The sequence below is a fragment of the Malaclemys terrapin genome, chromosome 1 (genome assembly GCF_027887155.1).
Source record: "Malaclemys terrapin pileata isolate rMalTer1 chromosome 1, rMalTer1.hap1, whole genome shotgun sequence".
Lineage (NCBI taxonomy): Eukaryota > Metazoa > Chordata > Testudines > Emydidae > Malaclemys > Malaclemys terrapin.
This window is the reverse complement of record NC_071505.1, coordinates 173029204-173055754: the sequence shown is the minus strand read 5'-3', so window position 1 is coordinate 173055754 and position 26551 is coordinate 173029204. Positions and strand designations below refer to the sequence as shown.

Genomic DNA, 26551 nt, shown 5'->3' with positions numbered 1-26551 from the left:
TCAAAGTCAGAAGACACAAAATCGCTAGCTCTTGCTATGCAAGGAAAGGCACTGCAACTAACCACCACAGGCAGTAAAAAGGAACTGAGAGGGTATAGGGCCAGCGGCGCCTGATATACCGGTGCATGAGCACGGCACCCAAGAGCGTGCCACAGCTGGCCCTACGGATACCGTTAAGGCAAAAATCTCCAACGACTAGGCACGTAGGTGCGCACACTCCTAGAATGGAATCGACATGAGCAAGCACTCGAAGAAGAATCCTACTTACCCAGAAACCCAGACAATTTTAATGTTCAATCTAAATTAGCATAAACATTTAAGAAATTTCAAAAATTATCATATTTATCACAGAGGAGAATTATCAGTTATGCGTATATTAAATTATATCAGCATATAATTGTCAATTATGCATATATTGAATTATATCAGCATAGTCTTTGGGACTATTAATTGTGAACATTTGGTACCATGAATAACTAGTCAACATTTGGCAATCATAGAGCAATAACAAGCAAGCAAAGCAATGATATCTTAACTAAGAACCTTCATACATGCTAACCCACAGCATCCGTAATGTCCCACCAATGGAAAGAAAAATCATCATTAATACTTAATTCTCCCCTCCCCCTGAACACACAGATGATTTCATGAAGAAGGAACCCATCCACCCTTAGTATTTATCTGCTGATATTTTTCTTTAACAAAATTGTCACTAATAATTAGCAGGTAATTTTCACTACAATGGACATTGATTCATGTTAAATGATGTGAAATATACTAATAACTCTAAAGAAGTTGTAATAAAGACAGAATGACATTTCAAAAGTACACTTATTTACTGATACTATAAACCTTTACTCAGATATAAAGAAATGGCTAAACTTAATATTACCTCAGCTATTGTTATGGATTCTGGATGCAATAAATGAATCATGTGGTTGGCCATTATTAGATAAACGAGGGCATCTTCATCCACATGTAGGCCAAAATATTCATGGTAATCTCCACTGAAGCCCGTACCTAGCGACCAAAGAAGATCAAGGCCCCAAATATAGTGAGTCAGATTTACAAGTGTCAAGCTTTTAAAAAGAAAAAAAAAATTGCAATAATCCATTTAATTGCAGCACAGCAAAAGATTAAACTCACTATTTTAAAATAGCTTAAATGTAGATCTACCCAGTGTATCTTTTTGTTATTACCATTTCCTGAAAAGTACCGCAGTAAGACCAAGAGGCAGGGTATTCTTTAATTAAAAACTAGATAGATTAATCTACTTACCAATTCCATGATTGTGATATAGCATAGATGTAACACCATCAAACCGGAAGCCATCAAAGCCATATTCTTCTATCCACCATCTCAAATTAGAGAGAAGGAATCTCAGAACTTCCCAACTAGAATATTAATAGGAATAATTTCTAAAGTTTAAGACATGAAAATATACGAAGTTTCCTAACACAATGTATTCTCTACTTAATACTTGTACCAGCTATATTCTACTGGATGTTGTTCCATCATAATGAATATGTCAAACAACGTTCTTCATTGTTTTTCCATAAAAAAAATCATTCTACCAAAACAATTTTCATGTTAACAGAATGCAATTTTAAGATGGAGGAAGTTAGGTTAAATTTGATTTAGAAATGACTAATCCAATACAACATCCATGTTACTTTTAATCTAGATATTCCTTACTACTACTTATCTTTGTTTCTCAAAATGTGTTTAAATCCAGTGAAATATGGTTTATGGTGTATTTGAAAAATCAGAACCAAAACTTCATACTAGCCAAGGCTTAGTTCCAAAGTAAATTATACATTTCTGTGATTTGCAGATCAAAAGAAAGCAAACATCTTACATTAAAATAAATAAAACCACTCATTTTTGGCATTTGGAAGAAGAAAGCTATCAATAACTATACTGTTAACATTAGGTAGACTGTTGGATCACAGGAGTTGCTTAAAGAATTTAAGTATCGGGGGTAGCCGTGTTAGTCTGTATCTACAAAAACAACAAGGAGTCTGGTGGCACCATAAAGACTAACAGATTTATTTTGGGAAGCCGCGGCCAGCACATCCCTCGCCCACGCTGCTTCTCGCCGCCCCCACTGGCCCGAGTGGGGGCCGCAATCGGCCGAACCTGCCGCGTCAGCAGGTAAATAAACTGGCTCGGCACACCAGGGTGATTACCCTGGCGAGCCGCGTGCCAAACGTTGCCGACCCCTGCATTAGTGTTTCACCTGTAGAGACTTGGTACAGGTTCACAGAAAAAGTAATTTGACAGTTTCTATGACCACTTCTGATCTTATCCTATCTGCCTGCCTAATACACTTTAAGACACTTTCAATAGAGTAAATATCACTGGTGGGGGAAATAAACGTACGAAAACAAGAGCTGAAACAGGCTTGAAAGAACAAGGGAAATTTCAACTAGAACCAATATTTAAGCTTACACAGGCACATTAAACAAAAAAAGTTTCCGTCACTCTCCAATTATAGCTCCTGTATAGGGATACTCTCCCAGATGGTACCATCATCAGAGAAAGCTACAGCTTGGCTCCATTATTCACTCTCTCTCAGATGGAAGCATGTGCCTTTAAACTACATTCTCTTCCCCACAGTCCATTCATCAGGCAAACCGGGAACATCTTTCTTCCTGTCCAAGCAAATGATCCAACCAGCCTGCTTGTCTGACTTATATTCCATAAACTTCCTTGGCAACTGTCCTGCCTTAAGACTAACTTTGATATGTTAAAGAACTTTACAAGGGGGAGGGGAGGGTTAAAATCACTAAACAACAAATAAAGTTGGTAGGCAAGAATATTCTGTAAGCTAAATAATTAGACTGGAGAATGTTGAGATAAAAATGTGTAAAGGAATTATTAGTGATGGGAGACACGTAAAGAGAAACAAAATTAAGTGATACATTTAAAATGCAAGATAGGTATTGCCTGGAAAAAACTGAGGTTTTAAGAAGACTTTGGTGAAGACTATCAGTGAGGAAAATATCAGAAGTCATACTATCCTTTAGAGACATAGTTGAATAAGGAAAGAAACAGCTATGAAGGCTCCATCTATACTTTAAGTGTTTATGGAGTTTCAGGCAATACCAGATACCAGTATAATCAGAAATGTTGAGTTACAGAAGGATGAAGCTCTGTAGTCTGAAGTCAATGGACACACTAAGTTAAAAAAAAAAAATCATAGAAATTGACAGAAAAAAACCCCAAAGGGACAGGATGGTAACTAAACTAATGGAATGTTCTTATAACGTCACATCCATTTGCAGCAGGTACAAAGCCAAGAACACCTTCATAAAAATCGTAATATACACTCTTCAAAGCTTCATGACATTCTGGATATCACCAGTAAATCTCAATCTCTTGAATCCTCAATCTCTGCAGACACGGTCCAGACGACCGTGGAATCAGTATGCTCATACTGCACTAGGGGTAGTTTGTTGCAGAAAGTGTCTGCAGAGGGAACTCCACACCACCTATATGATGCTTAATGGTGTTCTAATCTGTGCTACTGCAAAGGTGGAGTATGCCAAGTTGTCCACAGCTACACAGAATCCACTAGAAAACCCACCTATACCCACATAGGGTTATGCATAGTGTAAGGTAGTAGAACCCATGGTTTTCAATCTGGCTCTGATGTGGAACTGTTGTATGGAGGAAAGGGGAACATATTATATTACATAACCCTAAACGCATGGAATCACAGTATGCACTGGGTGAAGTGATTTGACCTTGAGACAATAACGTTGTTTATTCAAGTAGAGTTCATTAACAATTCATTACAGTATCTACACTTTCTATGGTTTATTATTTTATTTTTGTGTGTATGCACATTTTTAGCATACATGAAGTGGAGAAAAAGGTTCCATATAACCTGGAACTACTGGGTGGGCAAACTTTTTGTCCTGAGGGCCACATCTGGGTGAGGAAATTGCATGCAGGGACATGAATATAGGGCTGGGGTTGAGCTGCGGGAGGGAGTGCGGAGTGTGGGAGGGGGTCTGGTATGCAGGAAGGGGTTCAGGGCAAGGGGTTGGCGTGCAGGATGGTGTGGAGTCTGGGAGGGGGCTCAGGTCAGGGGGTTGAGGTGCAGGAGGGGTGCGGCAGGAGGCTCAGGTCCGGGGGTTGGGGTGCAGGAGAGGTGCGGTGGGGGTTGGGGTGCAGAGTGCAGGAGGGTTTTGGGGTGGCTCCAGGGTGGCAGCAGCATGCAGCGGGGCTAAGGCAGGCTCCCTGTCTGCCCTGGCCTTGTGCCAGTCCTAGAAGCAGCCAGCACCATGTCACTGCGGCCCCTGAAGGAGCGGGGGCAGAGGGGTTCCATGCGTTGCCCTCACCTGCAGGTACCTCCCCCAAAGCTCCCATTGGCCGCGGTTCCCCGTTCCCAGCCAATGGGTGCTGCGGGGGGCGGTGCCTGCAGGCGAGGGCAGCACACAGAGCCCTCTGTCCCCCTGCACTCCCCCAGGGGCCCCAGCAGCGGCGCGGGGCCCGTGGTGCCACGGGGTGGCAATCCCGCAGGTCGGATCCAAAGCCCGCAGGCCGTAGTTTGCCCACCCCTACTCTACAGTCACTATTTCCTATTATAGGAATTACAGCCAATACCACTAATATTCTTGACTTGCAAACACTCCTGTTAAAATTGCCAACATTTGTAAGTATCTTACAAGGTTGAGCAGGATACAGGCAAGGAAAATAGTTGATACCTGCTTTATTTATTTATAATATAAAGATTACAAACTTATTCAACCATTGTATATATTTGGGTGTCTCTCCTCTCCCCTCTCATGTGTCATTTTTTTCTGATTGTGAGTTCTTCACAGGAAGAACTATCTTGGTATATTTTTGCACCATGTCAACAGTCAAAGGGGCCCCTATCTTGTTTGAGGCTTCTGAGTTCTAAGTAATATAAAATACTGCTAAACATTTTCCATACAAATTTCTGCTAATGTCAAATGTATCTTAAATTAGTATTCCTTAGTATTTTCCCCCTTACTCTCTATGATCAATCATTTGCTATCACAGCATTTTCACGCTGCCTTTTTAGACTAGATCCACACTAAATGACCTTTTTGCTGAACTTGATTAGGTTACATTCATATAGACATCTGTGTAGAATTCATGATATTAGAAGTATGCAAGAATTTTTTTCCTAATGAATTATAGCAGTGATGTTGATAATATCAAAAGACGTGTAAGCTGCTGTGAACTTTGCATTCCAGGTTATGTTTTAATTTTTGATCTTTTAAACACCGAACACCGAAAATAAAATAGCTGTGAAAAACAATGCAACACAAGTACCTTGTATATTACATCACCTTCTATTTTAAACCCAATCTTATAACACACACACACACACACACACACACAAAACTTTCCATATATGAATCGACTGCCATAAGACTGCTCACAGGCATAAAGTTACTAAAATGCATAATGCATTTGAGGGACCAGGCCTTAATTGGTAAGTTCCTAGAATCAAGCCACAGCAAACATTTTTGCCTGTAGCCAGTTTAAAATTGTGACTAAATTATCAAAATTCAGGAAATTGGAAAATTAATATTTCAATAGCAATGCTAACTCAATGATATTGCACAATCTATATAGTTTACAACATTAACAATTACAATATTAATGAATATGTTAAATGACACATTTACACCTCAATCCTGCAATGCACTCTGTCTTTGCAGAGTTCTACTGAAGTCAGTTGGGCCTGCTGCCCACGTACAGTAAATTCCAGAAGCACGCTTACACACAAACAAATAAATAAATACTACTATATATACACACTTACCAGTGCACTAACCTTTTCTTTGATTATAAATTCAATTTGTTTTAATTGTACATCCTTTGAGCTATCTTTTTTTGGCCATAAGATTTTATTTATTTTAGCAGAAAGAAAATCTTTGAGGGTGCCTATGCATTTAAGCTGCCTCAAGTGCTTAAAATGTTAGAACGCAACTTTTTAAATATCTATAAAAAAAAATATCTATAGCAGCATAAGTTGCTAAAACACACTGACAAGCATACTTTTATTCAACATAAGCTGTTTAGAGTCCTCAAAGTCTTCCAACATGCACTTATTGAGTACAAATAAACCAGAGAAATATGCACAGAGTTCTCAGAATGCAGAACAGTTTTGAATGTTCTCTGACTTACACAATAGGAATAAAGAAAATACTTGCTTTTCATTGATTTAATAATGTTAAAATCCCTTTACACATTAGTCACTTAAAAAAAGAAATTAATTAATCTCTCACTAGCTTTGAAGATATGCAGTTTTCTCATTATTTAGTAATCTGTACTTTGAGTCCTACATCAGACGGGACCTCATCTGGGAAGAATCAGGAAAAACAGAAGCTTCTGCCAAGTGATAAGTCATTCATGGTGATGTAGTCAGCTCAAAAGTAACATTTACTGATTAAAATATTTGAAAATACACATTTAGTGCATATTCCTACTGAATTATTTGGGGGCAGGGAATCCCTTATTTGTTGGTAAAACACAGACAAAAAGGGCACTGACCTTTGGTTATAATGCAATTACTTACAGGTTCTGTTCAGCCTAAATTTGCCTCAGCAGCCGCTGGCATATAGAGACACCACAAACCTAGCATGCTATACAGCTATATATATGCTATATATTTTGCAGAGGTATTCATAGAAGCATAGAATCACAGAATATCAGGGTTGGAAGGGACCTCAGGAGGTCATCTAGTCCAACCTCCTGCTCAAAGCAGGACCAATTCCCAACTAAATGATCCCAGCCAGGGCAAGCCGGGCCTTAAAAACCTCCAAGGAAGGAGATTCCACCACCTCCCTAGGTAACGCATTCCAGTGCTTTACCACCCTCCTAGTGAAATAGTGTTTCCTAATATCTAACCTAGACCTCCCCCACTGCAACTTGAGACCATTGCTCCTTGTTCTGTCATCTGCTACCACTGAGAACAGCCGAGCTCCATCCTCTTTGGAACCCCTCTTCAGGTAGTTGAAAGCAGCTATCAAATCCCCCTTCATTATTCTCTTCTGGAGACTAAACAATCCAAGTTCCCTCAGCCTCTCCTCATAAGTCATGTGCTCCAGACCCCTAATCATTTTTGTTGCCCTCCTCTGGACTCTTTCCATTTTTTCTACATCCTTCTTGTAGTGTGGGGGCCAAAACTGGACACAGTACTCCAGATGAGGCCTCACCAATGTCGAATAAAGGGGAACGATCACGTTCCTCGATCTGCTGGCAATGCCCCTACTTATACAGCCCCAAATGCTGTTAGCCTTCTTGGCAACAAGAGCACACTGTTGACTCATATCCAGCTTCTCGTCCACTGTGACCCCTAGGTCCTTTTCTGCAGAACTGCTACCTAGCCATTTGGTCCCTAGTCTGTAGCAGTCCATGGGATTCTTCCATCCTAAGTGCAGGACTCTGCACTTGTCCTTGTTGAACCTCATCAGGTTTTTTTTGGCCCAATCCTCTAATTTGTCTAGGTCCCTCTGTATCCGATCCCTACCCTCCAGCATATCTACCACGCCTCCCAGTTTAGTGTCATCTGCAAACTTGCTGAGAGTGCAGTCCACACCATCCTCCAGATCATTAATAAAGATATTAAACAAAACAAGCCCCAGGACTGACCCTTGGGGCACTCCGCTTGAAACCGGCTGCCAACTAGACATGGAGCCATTAATCACTACTCGTTGAGCCTGACGATCTAGCCAGCTTTCTATCCACCTTACAGTCCATTCATCCAGCCCATACTTCTTTAACTTGGTGGCAAGAATACTGTGGGAGACCGTATCAAAAGCTTTGCTAAAGTCAAGGAATAATGCATCCACTGCTTTCCCCTCATCCAGAGAGCAAGTTATCTCATCATAGAAGGCAATTAGGTTAGTCAGGCATGACTTCCCCTTGGTGAATCCATGCTGACTGTTCCTGATCATTCTCCTCTCTTCTAAGTGTTTCATAATTGATTACTTGAGGACCTGCTCCATGATTTTTCCAGGGACTGAGGTGAGGCTGACTGGCCTGTAGTTCCCCGGATCCTCCTCCTCCCCTTTTTTTAAAGATGGACACTACGTTAGCCTTTTTTCAGTCATCCAGGATCTCCTCCGATACTATGAGTTTTCAAAGATAATGGCCAATGGCTCTGCAATCACTTCCGCCAACTCCTTTAGCACCCTCAGATGCAGCGCATCTGGCCCCATGGACTTGTGCTCGTCCAGTTTTTCTAAATAGTCCCGAACCACTTCCTTCTCCACAGAGGGCTGGTCACCTTCTCCCCCATACTGTGCTGCCCAGTGCAGCAGTCTGGGAGTTGGTTCCTCCAGCACTTGCACCAGGAAATTGTCCCCTACACTTTCCAAAAACTTCCTGGATTGTCTGTGCACCGCTATATTGCTCTCCCAGCAGATATCAGGGTAATTAAAGTCTCCCATGAGAACTAGGGCCTGCGATCTAGCAACTTCTGTTTCTTCTCCGGAAAGCCTCGTCCACCTCATCCCCCTGGTCTGGTGGTCTATAGCAGACTCCGATCACGACATCACCCTTGTTGCTCACACTTCTCAACTTTATCTAGAGAGACTCAGGTTTTTCTACAGTTTCATACCGCAGCTCTGAGCAGTCATACTCCTCTCTTACATACAATGCAACTCCCCCACCTTTTCTGTCCTGCCTGTCCTTCCTGAACAGTTTATATCCATCCATGACAGTACTCCAGTCATGTGAGTTATCCCACCAAGTCTGTGTTATTCCAATCGCCTCATAGTTCCCTGACTGTGCCAGGACTTCCAGTTCTCCCTGCTTGTTTCCCAGGCTTCTTGCATTTATGTATAGGCACTTAAGATAAGTCATCGATCATCCCTCTTTCTCAGTATGAGACAGGAGTCCTCCCCTCTTGCGCTTTCCTGCTCGTGCCTCAGAAACAGCCACCTAACATGTACCCAGTACTGTTCTCTTTCTTTCTTTCTTTCTTTCTTTCTTTCTTAACTAATTGGAATATGATCCAAGATAGATCACTCCTCCCCAAAATTAGGGAAATTTAGATACTAATCTTTCTAGATGCAACCAACCTCTGGGGGCTCAAATTCAGTAGTATAAAGGAACAACTCTGTTTTCCAGCAGAGTTGTGCTCTTTCCTGGATATTCAAAATTAAAAATACATTTAGTAAAAATTAGTATGTAGATCTCTCAACTTAGAAGACTGTTTTAGAATAATTTAGGGGACAATGTTTTTTTAGTTAATTGATTCAGAGGTACATAAGAAGATAAATAGCACAAAAGTAGCACCCTGAACAGATTAGCCTTCTATCAAATGATTGCTTTCTGGACATTTGAAACTTTTTAAGTAAACTATCCTCACAAAACCACGGGTATCTCTCTGTTAATCTTCACAAATACAAAAAATGGAGGTCTCTCGCATGCCAGTGCCCTTTGCAAGTATAAGTCTAATAACTGCCCCTACTGAGAAGTATTTAAATACAATTAATATTTACGTGCTCATGCTGTGAAGATAGGAAGGTTTTGCAAATATGCAGTTATTAGGCTTAAATCAGATACTAATATAAAAGGATAGACGGATGCTATATTTTTATTGAGAGAAGTGATGTGTTCCAATATTGCCAAGACAGACAAGTGATTTGTGCTTTAGCTAGCACATAACTCAAATCAATGCTGGTTTTCTCTCTTCTGTCCTCCCCCCTCTGCAATCACAGATTAATGGCCTTTGAGAACATGCTTCAATAAGAGTATCTTTATCACTTCCTGAAGTATAGTTCACCATTCTTAGGGCACATTCTCTCTATTACTAATGAAAGTTTATTAATGTTTTCCCTTATTAGACATACAGCTGTTACATTTTTTTGCACTATATTAGAGTGGTGCTTTGTCTTCCTTGAAAACTTGAGCGTTTTGATGTCAGAAACCCCCCCAAGTAATTTCACAATAGCCCAAGTTTTTAAAAAGGATAATCATGCTTAACACTTAAACACTGCAATTAAAAAAAAAACCTGAAGTAAATTCAGGGCTAAACATTTTTATATTGTCTATCAAATTTTATAATGCAAAAGACATTTGTACTCCAGACAGCTGAAGTGGGAGCTAACAAGCCTGAGTAGTCCAAGGAAAGACACACAGCTGAAGTGAAATTAAAACCGCTCTATTTGACATCTAGTGTTCTTTATTGATTCAAGGATTCTTTAGGTGATTAAAAAAAGGGTCTTTCACTCCAATGCCAGATCAGAAAAATTATACTAGATTATCTTCATCATTATCATCCATATATGGATAAATAAAGATGGCAGGCTCTCTATCTTCAGCAATTGCTTAGAGAGGCTGAGGGAATTTTCTATGAACTCTCTGTTCTTGGGGATGTGGCCTGCTCAGAACTAAGCAGTAATGAGAAATATTTCAATATTTCTGTTCACATACAATATTAACTGACATGTTACAAATGCGTAATAGCAAATAATAATAACAAAAGGAAACTTTTGCCAGACAATCTTAAGGAGAAGGAATGGGGGACACCTCCTGTAGAATCTGTGAAGCTAATTCAAAACACAACCACCCAGTGCCAATCCCCAATTACATGAAGTGCTTATTAAACCTTCTGGAACCAATCTATTCTTATTTTCATTGAGTTGATTTACTACTCCATAACCCAAAATGGGTCATACTCAGTGTACATCACTGAGATTTTACAACAGGGGTCAGCAACATTTGGCACGCGGCTGGCCAGGGTGCCGAGCCAGTTTTATTTACCTGCTGATGTGGCAGGTTCGGCCGATCGCGGCCCCCCACTGGCCACGGTTTGCTGTCCTGGGCCAATGGGGGCGTCGGGAAGCGGCACAGGCGAGGGGTGTGCTGGCCGCGGCTTCTCGCTGCCCCCATTGGCCCGGGACGGCGAACCGCAGCCAGTGGGAGCCGCGATCAGCCGAACCTGCCGCGTCAGCAGGTAAATAAACTGGCCCGGCCTGCCAGGGTTCTTACCCTGGCGAGCCGCATACCAAACGTTGCCGACCCCTGTTTTACAACACGATTTTGGAAAGAATATATTTTTCTTACCAGATGTTACTTCCAGAGCATTTACTCTATGAAACATAAAATTTTCTACTGAGCAAGAAATAGAACAGAAAAGTAGCTATTTATCCAATACTCTGACATTTCATTATTAAACAAATGTTGTTTAACATGAAGTCAATTTGTTTTAAAAGCGTCTGACCTTAGCGTCCTTACAATATTTCATAAAATGTCAGAAAAGTCATTTTAAAATGTTTTGTCTTTTTGCTTTCATAACAACAAAACTCTCCTCCCCTTCCTCTGAGGTCCAAGCTTCTGTCAATATCTTAGAGATGTAATGGCTTGTCTACACCAAAAGGGTATAAATTGTAGTCTGCATTAGCGTGTCATCCACTAACCGAACCTTGCTAGTGCACACTAAAAGTTTCTTAGTGCACATTAATGTAGTCCTGTTTCAAACAATATGATGTTAACTTGTGCTAGGGAACTTTCAGTGCATATCAGCAGATTCCAGGTGGGACAGTTCATGAGCCACACACTAGTACAGACTAAAATTTACATTCCTCTGCTGCAGGCTATAACATTGTCTAGATAAGCTCTCAGTCTAGAGAGGGTGGCTATCTGTCACACGGAAGTATCTGAGCAAGAGAGGAGGCCTTGCAGTTCCTAACCACCAGAGACAAAGGGTCATGGTGACATTCTACATGGCTGGAGACAGAGGACTATAGGGAAACAGTGGACACCAGAGAAGAGAAGCAGAAGGAATTCCACACAACTAGAAGTTTTAAATCAATGCCAGGTCCTCAAAATGAAAACGATGGGAAGATACTGTGATACTGTATGAAAAGAATGATGACTATTTATATCATTGTTGCTACCACTCTTATATAGTTGCAAAAGGTCTTTACAAAGTATTTCATGTAAGATATCGTTTGAAAAATTATACTCTGCTTTGTAGGATTATCACATATATATGCCTGTATCCTCTTTGCATATGGAGTTATGAAACTTTGCTGTATGTCTGTATCTCAAACATGTTCTGTTCCTGGATAACTCCCACCAGACAAATTTACATTCAAACTAGCCTTCATTGGTTGATGGGGCATCAATGTGGTGATGGGCCATTGAAGGGAATCCGCTCTTCAGTGAGCCTTTCCTGAGGCAGCCTCGGATAGTGTGGAGCCAATGGCTACCCCTATGATTCAGCAAAGCTTGTAAGGACATGTGACCTAAGATGCCATCTTTTACCAGTAACTTCCCATGCTCATGTGACCCTGTATCCTGTATCCCATATCAGCCAGCAGCTTTCCGTTGCACATGGGCTGAGCTATAAATTGCAAGCTGTGACATCAGTGCTTTGTTTTCATTCCTGCTTCTCTGGACTATGATTTTTTAAAGAAGATTTGAACACAGGACTGAATAACTCCCAACCTGCTTGGGTGACCCAGAGAAACTTTTAACAAACTAGCAGATTTAACATCACTGCAATTATCCTGACCTGTAAACTCTGAAATCAACTGTAATGTGTAGGATTCTTTTAACCATTTAATAACTCTTTTTATTATTAAACTTTTAGTTACTGAAGGAATTGGCTTCAGCATGATATTTGGTAAGATTCAAAGTATATATATTGACCTGGGTAAGTGGCTGATCCTTTGGGATCAGAAGAACCTTATATATGATGAATCTGGTTATCAGTAACCTCTCATCATGAAGACCCGATGTCTGGGTGGTCATAGGGGCTGGACTGCCTAAGGAGACACTGTTTTTAGCTTCTTGGTAACCAGTGTGGTGATCCAGAGTTCTTATTTTGTTACTGGGTTGGTGAATCTATAAAATGAACCTATAAAATGAACCACCAGTTTTTGAGGTGTCTGCCATATCTTTTTTTTTTATCAGTCTGTCCTGAATTTGGCACTCTCAGCTGTGACCCACACCAGGCATGGCCCACAGAGATATCTCAAGATTCAGCAGATCCAAGGTAACAAAGATGTACAGGGCACACATGTGGAGGCAGCTCGGCCCAACCAGTAAGAAAATCAAAGAGTTCTCCAACTGCCCAGGGAGACAGATTACCCTTATTGAAAATTCAGTACTCAGAAGAATCAAAAGAACATACTGCAAGGGACGATCAAACAACAACAGGACAGCATGTTACCTTCCCAGAGCCAAGACATGAGATGTCACTCTACATCGACAGGCAAGGATCCAGTAGTGATTATTCATATCTGCACTAGTGACACTGCATCTTAGGATATCTCACAGATAACACATGACTTCAGGGAACTTGGAAGCATACTGAAGAAACATGTCCAAATGATCTTCTCAGAGATCTGTTAGTTTCCACAGTCAAAAGTTTTCATATCAAACTACCCTAGAATGCCCAGCAATACTAACAAATTTTAGACAAGTTCTTGGAAATCTCTCTATATTTGTCTGTTCTGTGATAGAACAAAATAGGATAAATCATAGCTTTGTCACACAGAAGTGTGAATTCTAAGGGATAATACAATATTTTCAAGTTTTTTTATTTTTGTTTTTAAGGTCTTACAGTTCAGCAAGAACAAGATGTGAGGAGCATTCTAAAAATTTAGTCTTTATTAATGATGGATAAACTTTAAGAGTAGAAAGTTCAACAATATGGACATTTATTGAAAAATAAGAGCAGTAATATTCCCTTGTAAAAACTGTAGAATAAGGTGGATAAAAAGTTGTTAATGAATAACTGTTTTCTGTTCTACTCCATTATCTGAAACTTATTATGGAGGAGTGCTGGTGACTCCATAGTTAAAGTTGAGTGGAATTTGCTGTTTAATAAACAATTTTTCATAATGCTCTAAAATCCACAAGCACATTCAGGTCATCTTGACAATTACTATACTTCATCTGGTCTTAAAGTAAGGTTAGTGAGGCAAATGTTGAACCATTATGGTCCTGGGAGTTCAGAGAATGAGGGGTGGGGCAGAGTGGGGACCCATTATTTTATTTTTTCCCTTCTTATAACTTTGAGCACACTTGTGGCTTAAACTCTGGCACGGACTTTCACCAAATGGAGGTTACTGGATTAATTTTACCTCAGCTAATGTCCAGTACCCAATTCCAAGTCAGGACAGCAATATTTTCAAAGTTACAAGAGGAGCTTTCCGGCTATATAAATTGTTATGCACTTAGGATGCACACCAGAAAAAGTGATTTGTCCATGGCACCACCAGACTGGTATAACAACCTTGTAAAGATGATCAGCTCATTTTACACTCACTTGGTGGCTTAGGGGATTAGGCCATAGTCCTTAAATCACAGAACCACTCACAGAGCAAGAGTTCTCAAAGAAGGACTTGAACATCTACTATTTTCAGCTTGCCTTCCATTTCAATGCTGTTGGAAGTTTTTCAACAAGTGTAGACAATACTATGGGGTAACCTTTGGCAAATCATTTTTAAGGTAAAGCACAACTTTTTGTTTAGGAGATGATGATTTTTCAAAATGCTCTAAAAATCCATGTGCATACTCAGTTGTTTTGAAAACTCCTGTGCCACATCAGGGCAGGGATAGTTAGTGATGCAAGTTTGGAATCAGTTGGACACAGGGTTCTTCAAAAATATATTCCCCAAAGAAACTGAACTGATTTTCAAATCTTACAACTTTTTCACAGAGATAGGGGGAAAGGTGTGGCTCATTTAAAAGCAAAACACAGAAACAGAACAACCAACCAACCAACAAAAACAATGGACTGCCCCGGACCTCAATTATTCAAATAGTACCGAGAACCAGTTTAGAAATGCAAAATTTTGAAGTTATTACATGACAAAGTTTTTAACACTTCTCTTTACAGATAGTTCTCCACAGGACTCTTTGCAAATGACACAAAGGAGAAAATATATTGGCCTTGAACTCCAAAATTATTAATCTGAATCTGCTCTTTTGGAGATTTGTGTGCTGGGCTCATTAGCACTCAACCTGCCTTACTGGGCTCATTTTGGAAGCAAGACTGTTATCTGCAGTTTTGAGCAAGTGTACATTAATGCTACGTACACATCTGCCTGAGTCCCACCTGAGAGTCTGGCAGTCAATAGTGTATCCAGGATGTGAAAAACAGGCCACTTCACACTTCTGCCAACCTCCTACGCTATTCCCCCATGGAAGCCCCTTGTAACGGCCCACAACTGTTCTGTAATCATGCCTACTCCACTATCCAGTTTTAAGAAAAAACAAGAAAAAAAAATCACTGCCAAAACACTGTTAAACAGAGGGAGTTAAATATAGCTGCAATACTGCACATCATTCCAAACCACAGAGGGTGACTAAAACCTAAACTTTTGAAAATCAGGAAACAGAGTTAAGATAATGTCTCCCACACAACTTTAACTCTGCCCCATTTGAAAGATACCCCAATGAGTCTTTGAGAGAAATTATAAGACTACCCTTCTTGAACTTGTAGAGGGCAGCAAGGAAAGAATACCCTACTTTGTTTTACTCACACCTTGTCTTTATGATAGTAGTTAGACTAGTGCAGTGCAAAGGATAAAGAGGGTGCATGGCACTGCATAAATGCCAGTATAGGCTTGACATTCTGACGGGTATTGAGAGGACGCAATGGAGCAAAGCACTCTTACCTTCCCCTTTCTTTCTGACATATTTAGTGGAATGTGTGGAGGTGACTGACAGCCATATCCTACAGAGGTTTTTTTTTTTTTTTTAAATCATATATTCATAGATTTTAGAACTAAGATAGACCAGCAGTTATCAATCTGTGGGTCTGGACCCCATTTTAATGGGGTTGCCAGGGCTGACGTTAGACTTGCCAGGGCCCAAGCTGAAGCCTGAGCCGCACTGCCTGGGGCCAAAGCCGAAGCCCAAGGGCTTCAGCAGTGGGTGGCAGGGCTCAGGTTACAGGCACCCCGCCTGGGTCTGAAGCCCTGGAGCTTCAGCTTGGTTCCCCCCACACCACACCCAGGGTGGCGGGACCCGAGTGGGCTCAAGCTTTGGTCCCCCTCCTAAGGTCATGTAATTTTTGTTGTCAGAACGGGGTTGTAGTGCAATGAAGTTTGAGAAAACCTGAGATACAATATTATGATCATCTTAGGCCTCTCAAATATCAAAACTTCACCACAAAGCCTACCCCTCCCACCAAAAAAGGAGGATCCATGATCCTTCTAGATGCAGCTGCACTTTCCTTTCTGATGGCAAGGTCAGGCAACCTGCTGCACTTAATCCATGGATCAGTACAGCTAAACCTAACATGAAGAGATGTGTGAGACTATGAATAAGAGATTGTATAGAACTGTGCAAGACATAGCACATACATCATGGAAAGTGGCAGATTTTCTTAGGGATATGTCAAATTTGGTTTGGTCCTAATACCTGCTGCAACTCCAAGGGGACAGAGATGAGGTTGAGTGGGGATGTGGGAATCATTACCTAAACACTCTACTTCCCAGTTTTCAGAAGATTAAATGTAAGCCATCCTACATATTCTGGAAGGGTACAAGGCACTGCTGGGCAACTTTAACTCTGCATTTGTCAAGGCTAATTCCCCACTCTGGCATTTTGAGTGCAGAAGGTGGGGGCCCGAAGGACTCTAAAAATTAATACTGGCCACTCCAGGCTTGTATTAAACTTCCAAGGTTACAATTTTTTTCTGACCTTGGATTGGTAAATGCTGCCACCACCCAAGTGCAAAACCCCTCTGAGAACCCAGGAAGGCGTGCTTGGAAATTCCTTCCTGTGGGTTACCCTCAAGCCCTTTCACCGCCCCCCCTCCCTCCGGGGAAGAGCTGAGAAAGAAAAAAAACAAAGGAAATCAGCTGTTGCCACCAGCTAATTAAACAACATGTGCACAAATCTCTTAGGACACAAAAATCCAATTTTGTTCTTTTAAAAAAAAAAAAATGGTAAATGTTATTAAAAAAGAGGAAGAAAATATCTGGGAACTTAGGCTATTGCTAGATTTAAAAAGAGCAACTACGAAGATTAAGTATCAAGGATAGTTTCTTGAGGTCCAGCTTAAAGGTTATAAGCAAAACAAAAGCACCTGGGGTAAGCACAGAGGAGTCCACAAGCCATAAAGAAATAAAAGGGATAAACCTAATGGCATCATCCCCACCCCATATATTCCTTTGGAATTTTGAAAGTCCCCTTCCTGTTTGCTTGGTGACGCGTGCAGTGGTCTCAGTGCATCTTTCCAGGTGGCCATGCCTGCTCCACGCACCAGGCCATCCCCCACTTGGAGCAATGCCGAGCTGCTGGACCTCATCAGCATTTGGGGAGAGGAGGCGTCATGCACCTTTCCAGACCGGCCCATGTTAATGTCTGTGAAATGCCTGCGGTGTGCCACAAACACCTGGAGAACCATTGAAAAACAGGCCTTCTGATTAATGTATTCAGTGGCTAGGTTTCTGGTGCCAGAATTGGAATATGCGTGCCATATATCGCCCCTCCACGGTTAGGGAAGCCCATTTGTGCAAAGCCATCCACAATGTCACGTACCTTGCCCAGAGTCACAGTCTTTCGGAGCAGGATGCGATTAATGACCCTGCAGACTTCTGTCAAAACGAGTCCAATGGTCAACTTTCCCACTCCGAATTGGTTAGCAACCAATCGGTAGCAGTCTGGAGTAGCCAGCTTCTATGGTGCAATTGCCATGTGCTTCTCCAACGACAGGGCAGCTGTCATTCTCGTGATCTTGTACTGCAGGGCTGGGGCGAGCTCCTCACACAGTCCCATAAATATTGCTTTCCTCATCCGAAAGTTCTGCAGCCACTGCTCATCATCTCAAACATTCTTGACAATATGATCCCACCACTCAGTGCTTGTTTCCTGAGCTCAAAAGCAGAATTCCACTGTGGTCAGCACCGCTGTGAATGCCACAAACAATCTTGTGTCGTAACTATTATGTGTGATGAGATCAATATCACATTCCTCTTGACTTTGTAGTTTAAGGAATAACTCCACTGCCACTCATGATGTGTTGATCAGAGCAAGCAGCATGCTGGTCAACAGTTCGGGATCCATTCCTACAGTCCTAAGAGGCAGGGCATGCAATACATAAACCATTGAAAGATGGCACCAAATGCGGACAGAAGCACAGGGATTGCTGGGATGTGAAGCAATGCATCATGGGGCACTGGGACAGGACCCAGGATTCCCTGCAACCCCATCCAACTTCCCACAACTCTTAGCGGCAGAAGAGGAAGAGATGCTCTATGGGATAGCTGCCCAAAGTGCACCGCTCCGAATACTGCTGGAAGTGCTGCAAGTGTGAACATGCTATTGTGTGGACAGTTGACAGTGTGAACACACAACAGCGGTTTCCCATCAGCACGCTCTGAGTGTCGTTGTAATTCCCAGTGCTGCAACTCTGCCAGTATAGACATGTCCTTAGTGAATCAACTGTAAACACTTTTAGAACTGCATTTTTTTTTAAGAGAGTTTTATATACTGTACTATACCTAGTGTGACATTTTGGTGTTCAACCAGGTGAGTAAGGGGATCGGTCACCATCTGCCTTGTAACCCTGATTGTCTTGCAGATGTGCAGCTTTAGTCCAGGGCTCTGACCCCAACAGCCTGCCAGCAGCCCACAAGCCTCACCTTGGTTTTGCCCAACCAGGTTACTCATTGCAGGCTGACCTTAGTACCTTTCCAGCTCCTAATTTGCTCCCAAATCATTCTACTGAAGGGACCAGTCCCACTCTGTCAAGGCTGAATCCCCATTCTGTCACTCTGAGTGCAGAAGGTGGTGGGCCCGCAAGGACTCTAAAAATTAATATGTACCACTCCGGGCTTGTATTAAACTCCCAAGGTTATAGATTTTCTCTGACCTTGGCTTGGTAAACACTGCCACCCCCGCCCCTCCCCCCCACAAAAAAAAAACCAACCTTTGAACCCAGGAAGGAGCACTTGGAAATTCCTCCCTGTGGGGTACCCTCAAGCCCTTTCACTGTCCTTCCTCTGGGGAAGAGCTGAGAAAGAAAACAAAGGAAATTAGCTGTGGCTACCAGCTAATCAAACAACATGCACAACCTCTTAGGACACCAAAAATCCAATCCTGGTCTTAAAAAAAGTAAATTTTATTAAAAACAAAAAGGAAAAAAATACATCTGGAACTTAGGCTTTTTGCTAGATCTGAAAAAACAATTACAAAAATTAAGCACCCAAAATAGCTTTCTTGGAGGTTCAGCTTAAAGGTTACAAGCAAACAAAATCATCTGGGGTTAGCATAGAGGAGATCCACAAGCCAAAATAAAAAATAAACCTGATTGTGTCTAACTAAACATTCCCTACCCAAATAATTTTTTCTAGGTATGGAAGATGAATTTTCATACCTGGTTCAAGCCTTACACAGCATTGCTACTCCATCCCTGCAGCCCAGAGAACAACAGACAAAGCGAAAGTTTCTTTCCCAATTTTAAAAAGTTCTACCTTCCCATGACGTGCACAGGCAGAAATTGTGGAAAAACAACATTGCTTGCCTCATAACCTAAGTCGTGCAGAACGCAATGCCATCCACAGCCTCAGAAACCACCCTGACATTATCATCAAAGAGGCTGATCAAGGAGGTGTTGTTGTCATCATGAACAGGTCTGACTACCAGAAGGAGGCTGCCAGACAACTCTCCAATATCAAATTCTACAGGCCACTTTCCTCAGATCCCACTGAGGAATACACTAAGAAACTGTACCATCTACTCAGGACACTCCCTACACTAACACAGGTACAAATCAACATGCCCTTAGAGCCCCGACCGGGGTTATTCTATCTACTATCTAAGATCCACAAACCTGGAAATCCTGGATGCCCCATCATCTCGGGCATTGGCACTCTCACTGAAGGACTGTCTGGATATGTGGACTCCCTACTCAGACCCTACGCCACCAGCACTCCCAGCTATCTCCGTGACACCACAGATTTCCTGAGAAAACTACAATGCATTGGTGACCTCCCAGAAAACACCATCCTAGCCACCATGGATGTAGAGGCTCTCTACACAAACATCTCACATGGAATACAAGCTGTCAGGAACAGTATCCCTGATGATGACACAGCACATTATTGCTGAGCTCTGTGACTTTATCCTCACGCACAATTATTTCAAATTTGGTGACAATACATACCTCCAGACCAGTGGCACCGCTCTGGGCACCCACATGGCCCCACAATATGCCAACATTTTTATGGCTGACCTGGAACAACGCTTCCTCAGCTCTCGTCCACTCACACCCCTTCTCTACCTACGCTACATTGATGACATCATCATCTGGACCCATGGGAAGGAAACCCTGGAAGAATTCCACCATGATTTCAACAGCTTCCACCCCACCATCAACCTCATCCTGGACCAATCTACACGGGAGGTCCACTTCCTAGACACTACAGTACAAATAAGCGATGGCCACGTTAACACTACCCTATACCGAAAACCCACCGACCGCTACGTCTACCTTCATACCTCCAGCTTCTACCCCGGACACATCACACGATCCATCGTCTACAGCCAAGCGCTGAGGTACAACCGCATCTGCTCCAACCCCTCACACAGAGACCAACACCTACAAGATCTTCACCAACATTCTCAAAACTACAATACCCACACAAGGAAATAAAGAAACAAATCAACAGAGCCAGACGTGTACCCAGAAACCTCCTGCTACAAGACAGGCCCAAAAAAGAAACTAACAGAACTCCACTGGCGATCACCTACAGTCCTCAGCTTAAACCTCTCCAATGCATCATCAGTGATCTACAACCCATCCTGGACAATGATCCCTCATTTTCACAGACCTTGGGAGGCAGGCCAGTTCTCGCCCACAGACAACCCGCCAACCTTAAGCATATTCTCACCAGCAACCACACACCGCACCATAACAACTCTAACTCAGGAACCAACCCATGCAACAAACCTCGATGCAAACTCTGCCCACATATCTACACCAGCAACACCATCACAGGACCTAACCAGATCAGCTACAACATCACCGGCTCATTCACCTGCATGTCCACCAATGTTATATATGCCATCATGTGCCAGCAATGCCCCTCTGCTATGTACATTGGCCAAACTGGACAGTCACTACGTAAAAGGATAAATGGACACAAATCAGATATCAGGAATGGCAATATACAAAAACCTGTAGGAGAACACTTCAGCCTCCCTGGCCACACAATAGCAGATGTAAAGGTAGCCATCTTATAGCAAAAAAACTTCAGGACCACACTCCAAAGAGAAACTGCTAAGCTCCAGTTCATTTACAAATTTGACACCATCAGATCAGGATTAAACAAAGACTGTGAATGGCTATCCAACTACAGCAGCAGTTTCTCCTCCCTTGGTGTTCACACCTCAACTGCTAGCAGAGCACCTCACCCTACTGGATTGAACTAACCTCGTTATCTCCATATTGATTTATACCTGCCTCTGGAAATTTCCATTACTTGCATCTGAAGAAGTGAGGTTCTTACCCACAAAAGCTTATGCTCCCAATACTTCTGTTAGTCTTAAAGGTGCCACAGGACCCTCTGTTGCTTTTTACAGATTCAGACTAAAACCGGCTACCCCTCTGATACCTTCCCATTGACTCTTTTGGTCAGGTGCCCACTCCTTTTCTTTTACCTGAGGACTTGGTAACCCTTTACAGGTAAAGTAAGCAGAGAATAGACACCAAGAGGGATTTTACAGACAACTGGCTGGCTGGGTGTCCATCAAAGGGAGCTACTCCTCCCTTCCCCCCTTCATGTATCACACTCTCATTGGACCTTCACAGATAAAGTTAGGTTTGCTTCTTTTACAGAGACAGTAAAACACTTCAAGCTGCTAGCTTCCTTGAAGTACACACTTCCCTGAATTTACAAATCACTGATTATTTATAATGAAAGCACTAAGATTATTAATAAAAAAGAGCATGGATTAAGAAATACTGAATAAACTAGGTAAACATCTCTACCTTTATAAGCAAATAAAAGTAAAAACATTCATCTAAAAGTTTCTCTCACCCCATAATCTCCTGCCCAGCCTTTACTGGCCAGGACCCATCACAGAGATCAAAGCTCTTGATTTCTGTGTCTCCTAAGGTGAAGGATAAAGATGGAATCTTTCTGTTTCTCATATCCCCAAAGGATGTCTTTATATTGCAAGTCAAGGAGGACCCCTGAGCATTACACTAATAAAATAATAGTAACAGGATCTTATAAGGTGGGCAAGGCAAAATGCCACATTTATTGTAAATACAGAGAGAGAGAAAAATTACCACAATAGTTAGCATATGCTTTTTACACACACACACACACACACACACACACACACACACAATCCTGCAGTGATGTTTATAGTTACCAGTCCAGAGTCTGGATCAATCTAGTGGCCAGCCAGATTGGTCGCAGAGGGCAGCGGGGCTCTATTGGTCGCGATACGATGCTCCTGGAGTGTGGCAAGACGAACCCAAAGTCCCATGGCTAAGCACCCTGTTCTTATAGGTTTTTTGCTCTGTTGAAGTCTATGGGAATTGTGTCATCCTGCTGATGTTTGTTTGAATCAGCAGGTGGCACATTGCTGATGACTGAATGTCTGAGTGTTATCTTGTTCTTTGGAGTCTTCAGCCCTCCATATGGGGTGGGGGGGGGAGAGGGGCACTTGGGTGGATTCCGGACTGCCCTCCAGGAGTCATCTGGTTATCTCTAGTCTGCGCATTCTTCGGCCAATCGAGACTGGAGTTGTAATTCTTAGGCTGGCACTTTCCTGACCATTCATTCTTTATCTAAATCAATGTATCGTTTTTATCTAAATCAAGCATCCATTCACATACATCCTCTATTTTAACATACATTTATTACTTATTACTTTACTATTTCTTAACTTCTAGCAACTCTCAGGATGTTGCAAATTTACTTAAAACTTTAACATACATAACAAGCAAGTTAAAAGCTACTAAACTTTGTTCTGTTTGGAAGAACAATTACAGTTGTTTCTGAGAACAGACTTTCTGTCTTAGGATGTGTTAACACAATTAGCAGTTTGGCCTTGCATGTTTCTCACAGAGAGGGAGAGACTCAGAAAAATGGAAAAAGCAAGAGGACTAAGCTGTGGGGAATTCAACTGAATTCAATCTTACCCCTTGTCTCTCTTGGTCTCAGACTTGTTAAACACATAGACTTTATGGCTCTAATACAGAAATTCCCTTATATGGTCCAACATGAGGATTCAGTCTCCTGTGTCTCTCGGGGGTGCTGGAGCCATATTAAGTCAATCTCTTGAGTTCTTTATTAGGCTAATGCCTGCCGGTTTAGCTCGATGGCTTTATTTACTGCTAATATTTGAGATAAACCTATGTTTCCTTGTCTAGGACAAATCCATTTATTACCCTTACCTAGGCTAGGCTGTCTGGTCATAAACATGTTTTAGTAACATCATACAGAGGGAATTCATAGCTTCAGATGTAATGTTAACACATGCATTTTACAATGTTAATAACCAGCATGTTATTAGCTTTCACATACTATCTCATGAAGCATATTTTGTACAAATATTATTGCAGTAGCATGTAGGGTATGAATATAGGGGTGTGTAGGGTCACAACTAGAAAAATTAATTGAAGTGTTTCTGCCACTCAAACAAGAACATTGCTCTACAGTTAATCTAAGAAAGACCTTGCTTTGTTTATTACTCTAGTTAGAATAAATAGAAAAAAAATAAGTATCAGTACCGGAATCTTATGCGCTTCAAAGCAATGTTTAACAAACATGTAATGCACATATTGTAAAAGCACAACCTTCTCAAGAGTTCAATGATTCTATTTGTTTACATCTGAATGTGTAATACAGCTGCAGCAAAGATACCCTCCCGAAATACAAGAAGAATCTGTTAAATTTGGTGTAGATTCTTCAGAATACTTAAAACTAGGTATTATTGATGACAGTGTTAGACTAAGCAGATGGTGTAACACTTGTCTTCAATACTGAAAAATGTTAATTATCAATGCTTCATACATTATAAGCTACATGCATAAAATACAACCTCTTTTGCTCACTTTAATATTGGTAAAGTAACTGTTGAGAGCCTTGAATATCCCATATCTCTTGGGCGTTTCAAACTAACACATAGTATGGAAACAGTGAATTAGAAACATGCAAAAGAAATTAAAGTCTATGCAATGGACTAGTTCTATTTAATACACAACATAGTCTTCAAGTTTAAGCTTTTTTTGACAAGATAGCTAATCAAGTAATTAATATACTTATAGGTTCGAACAAACAGTTTAATAAATTTTAAGTTTTTCGGCAATTCATTCATAATCATTCAACAGAATACAAAATAGACTTTGCAATCAAATATTTAGACTGTACCCCACTGAAGCAGGTAAGGGGGGGTATGGGGGGAGGAGGTGCGGCCCAGGCTGGCCCCCCCGGCGGCTCCAGCCTGGGTCGGCTCGGGCCCTGGGGTGCCGGCCCCGGCCGACTACCCCCGGCCCGCCCAGCACTGCCGGCCCCCGGCGGCCCAGCGCACCCCCTGGCCCCGCGACCCCGGCCCGGCTCCCGGCCTCGCGGGCCCGGCCCGGCACCGCACCCCCGGCTCCCGGCCCGGCCCCGTGACCCCGGCCCGGCCCCGCGACCCCGGCCCCGCGACCCCGCACCGGCCCCGCACCGGCCCCGGCCAAAGAGGCCCCGGCCGAGCCCTCCCTCCCGATTTTCCCGGACATGCCCGGCTTTTGGGGATTTTCCCCCGGACGGGGATTTGAGCCCCCAAAAGCCGGACATGTCCGGGAAAATCCGGACGTATGGTAACCCTAATAAAACACAAAACAACAAAAACCCACACAATTTTTGGCACCTTATGTCTACACAATTGTTTGGATTATAAACTCGCATTTTCTCCTCCTCGCAGGCCTGGCCAAGAAACAGTACTTTTGTTTTTTTTGAGAAGGTTATTGCGGGGGGCAGGGAAGGGAGGTAATGGAGCATTGAGGAACTTCTATATGTTATAAAGAACGGTTTTGGCTTTGTAGATATAAACATTTAATTTTTTAAAATAGTTTATTATCAATTTACTTGGTCCTATTGGGCTGAACCTTGCCAAGTAGGAGAATTCTTGCCAACTCTCACAACTCTAGCAACTCCACTCAGGAGCTCATCTGCAGGGCAGACAGCAAGACTCACTGCTCTCTACAGAGCATGCTCTTCTTTGGGCACTCAGACCCTTTTTCCTGCCTTCCTCAAGGAATTCCACTCCTAGCACCCTCACTTCCAGCCTTACCCAAATAGCCACTGTCCAAAGGTATACATCCCTTTATTTCCTCCAACCATAGCAAACAACTGAGATTAAGGAGCATGACACTTCATGTTCCCGTCCCCATATTAACTTCCACTGCTTGATAGAAAAATCAAGCCACTTATTTAGTTGCCTAAATCTGCGTTTAAAAAACAACAAAACAAAAACAAAAAGCAAAACAAACAAACAAAACAAAACAAACAACAACTTTAGGCACCCATTTTTTAAAATCTTGGCCCAAGGGTTACCGGAATATTTTACATTTAATTATTTAACAAAGAGAAAGAACACAAATAGTATTGCAATGCAAAGAAGTGAAGTGATGCAGATGTTCCTTACAAGTGGTAAAAGAAGACCCACTGGTAATTTGGGATGTAATCTCTGATATAGCCTCATGCCAAATGTTGGGATCTCTGAGCAGTCATCTGTATGGCTCAAATGGTCACTGCTTTTCAGATAATTTTGGGACTTGGGGCATGGAAGGCAGCACTTATTTCTTAAGAGACAATCCCCTTACAGAATAATCCTAAGGGAAAAGACAGTTACCTTTTCTGTAACTGGTGTTCTTCGAGATGTGTTGCTCATGTCTATTCCACAATAGGTGTGCGTCCTCGCCATGTGCACCGGTGCCAGAAGTCTTTCTTCTAGCAGTACCCATAGGGGAGCACCCTAGCAACCCCTGGAGTGGCACCTCCATGGCGCGGTATAAAGGGACCTGGGTGTCCCCCCTCCCCCACCCTCAGTTCCTTCTTGCCAAAAAACTCCGACAGAGGGGAAGGCGGGTGGGATGTGGAATAGACATGAACACCATTTCTCGAAGAACACCAGTTACAGAAAAGGTAACTGTCTTTTCTTCTTCGAGTGATTGCTCATGTGTATTCCACAATAGGTGATTCCAAGCTAAATCTGTTGGAGGTGGGAAGGAGTTCACAAACTCTCGGGATGGAGAACGGCCATGCCGAATCTGCTGTCCTCCCTGGTCCGAGAGACAATCACAAAATGCGAGGTGAACGTGTGACCACGTGGCAGCCCTACAAATGTTCTGAATGGGGACATGGGCCAAAAAGGCAGCCGACGAGGCCTGCACCCTAGTCAAGTGCGTCTTCACAATTGGTGGTGGAGGAATTCCCGCCAAGTCATAATAGGTACAGATGCACGAGGTGATCCAGTTGGAGAGTCGCTGAGTGGAGATCAGCCAACCTTTCATGTGCTCGGCCGAGGCGATGAACAGTTGAAAGGATTTTCTGAACAGCTTAGTCCGCTCCAGGTAAAAAGCCAG

General features: G+C 42.3%; 1 protein-coding gene across 1 annotated transcript in view; it reads right to left on the bottom strand.

Moving 5' to 3' along the window:
* Positions 1-26551, bottom strand: part of GBE1 (1,4-alpha-glucan branching enzyme 1) — a 289971-nt gene that overhangs the window by 93852 nt on the left and 169568 nt on the right. Inside the window, exons 8-9 of the mRNA XM_054046998.1 lie at positions 1279-1394; positions 893-1020 (exon numbers count right to left, since the gene is read on the bottom strand). Coding sequence (XP_053902973.1) covers positions 893-1020; positions 1279-1394 — 244 coding nt within the window. The remainder of the gene's footprint in view (positions 1-892; positions 1021-1278; positions 1395-26551) is intronic.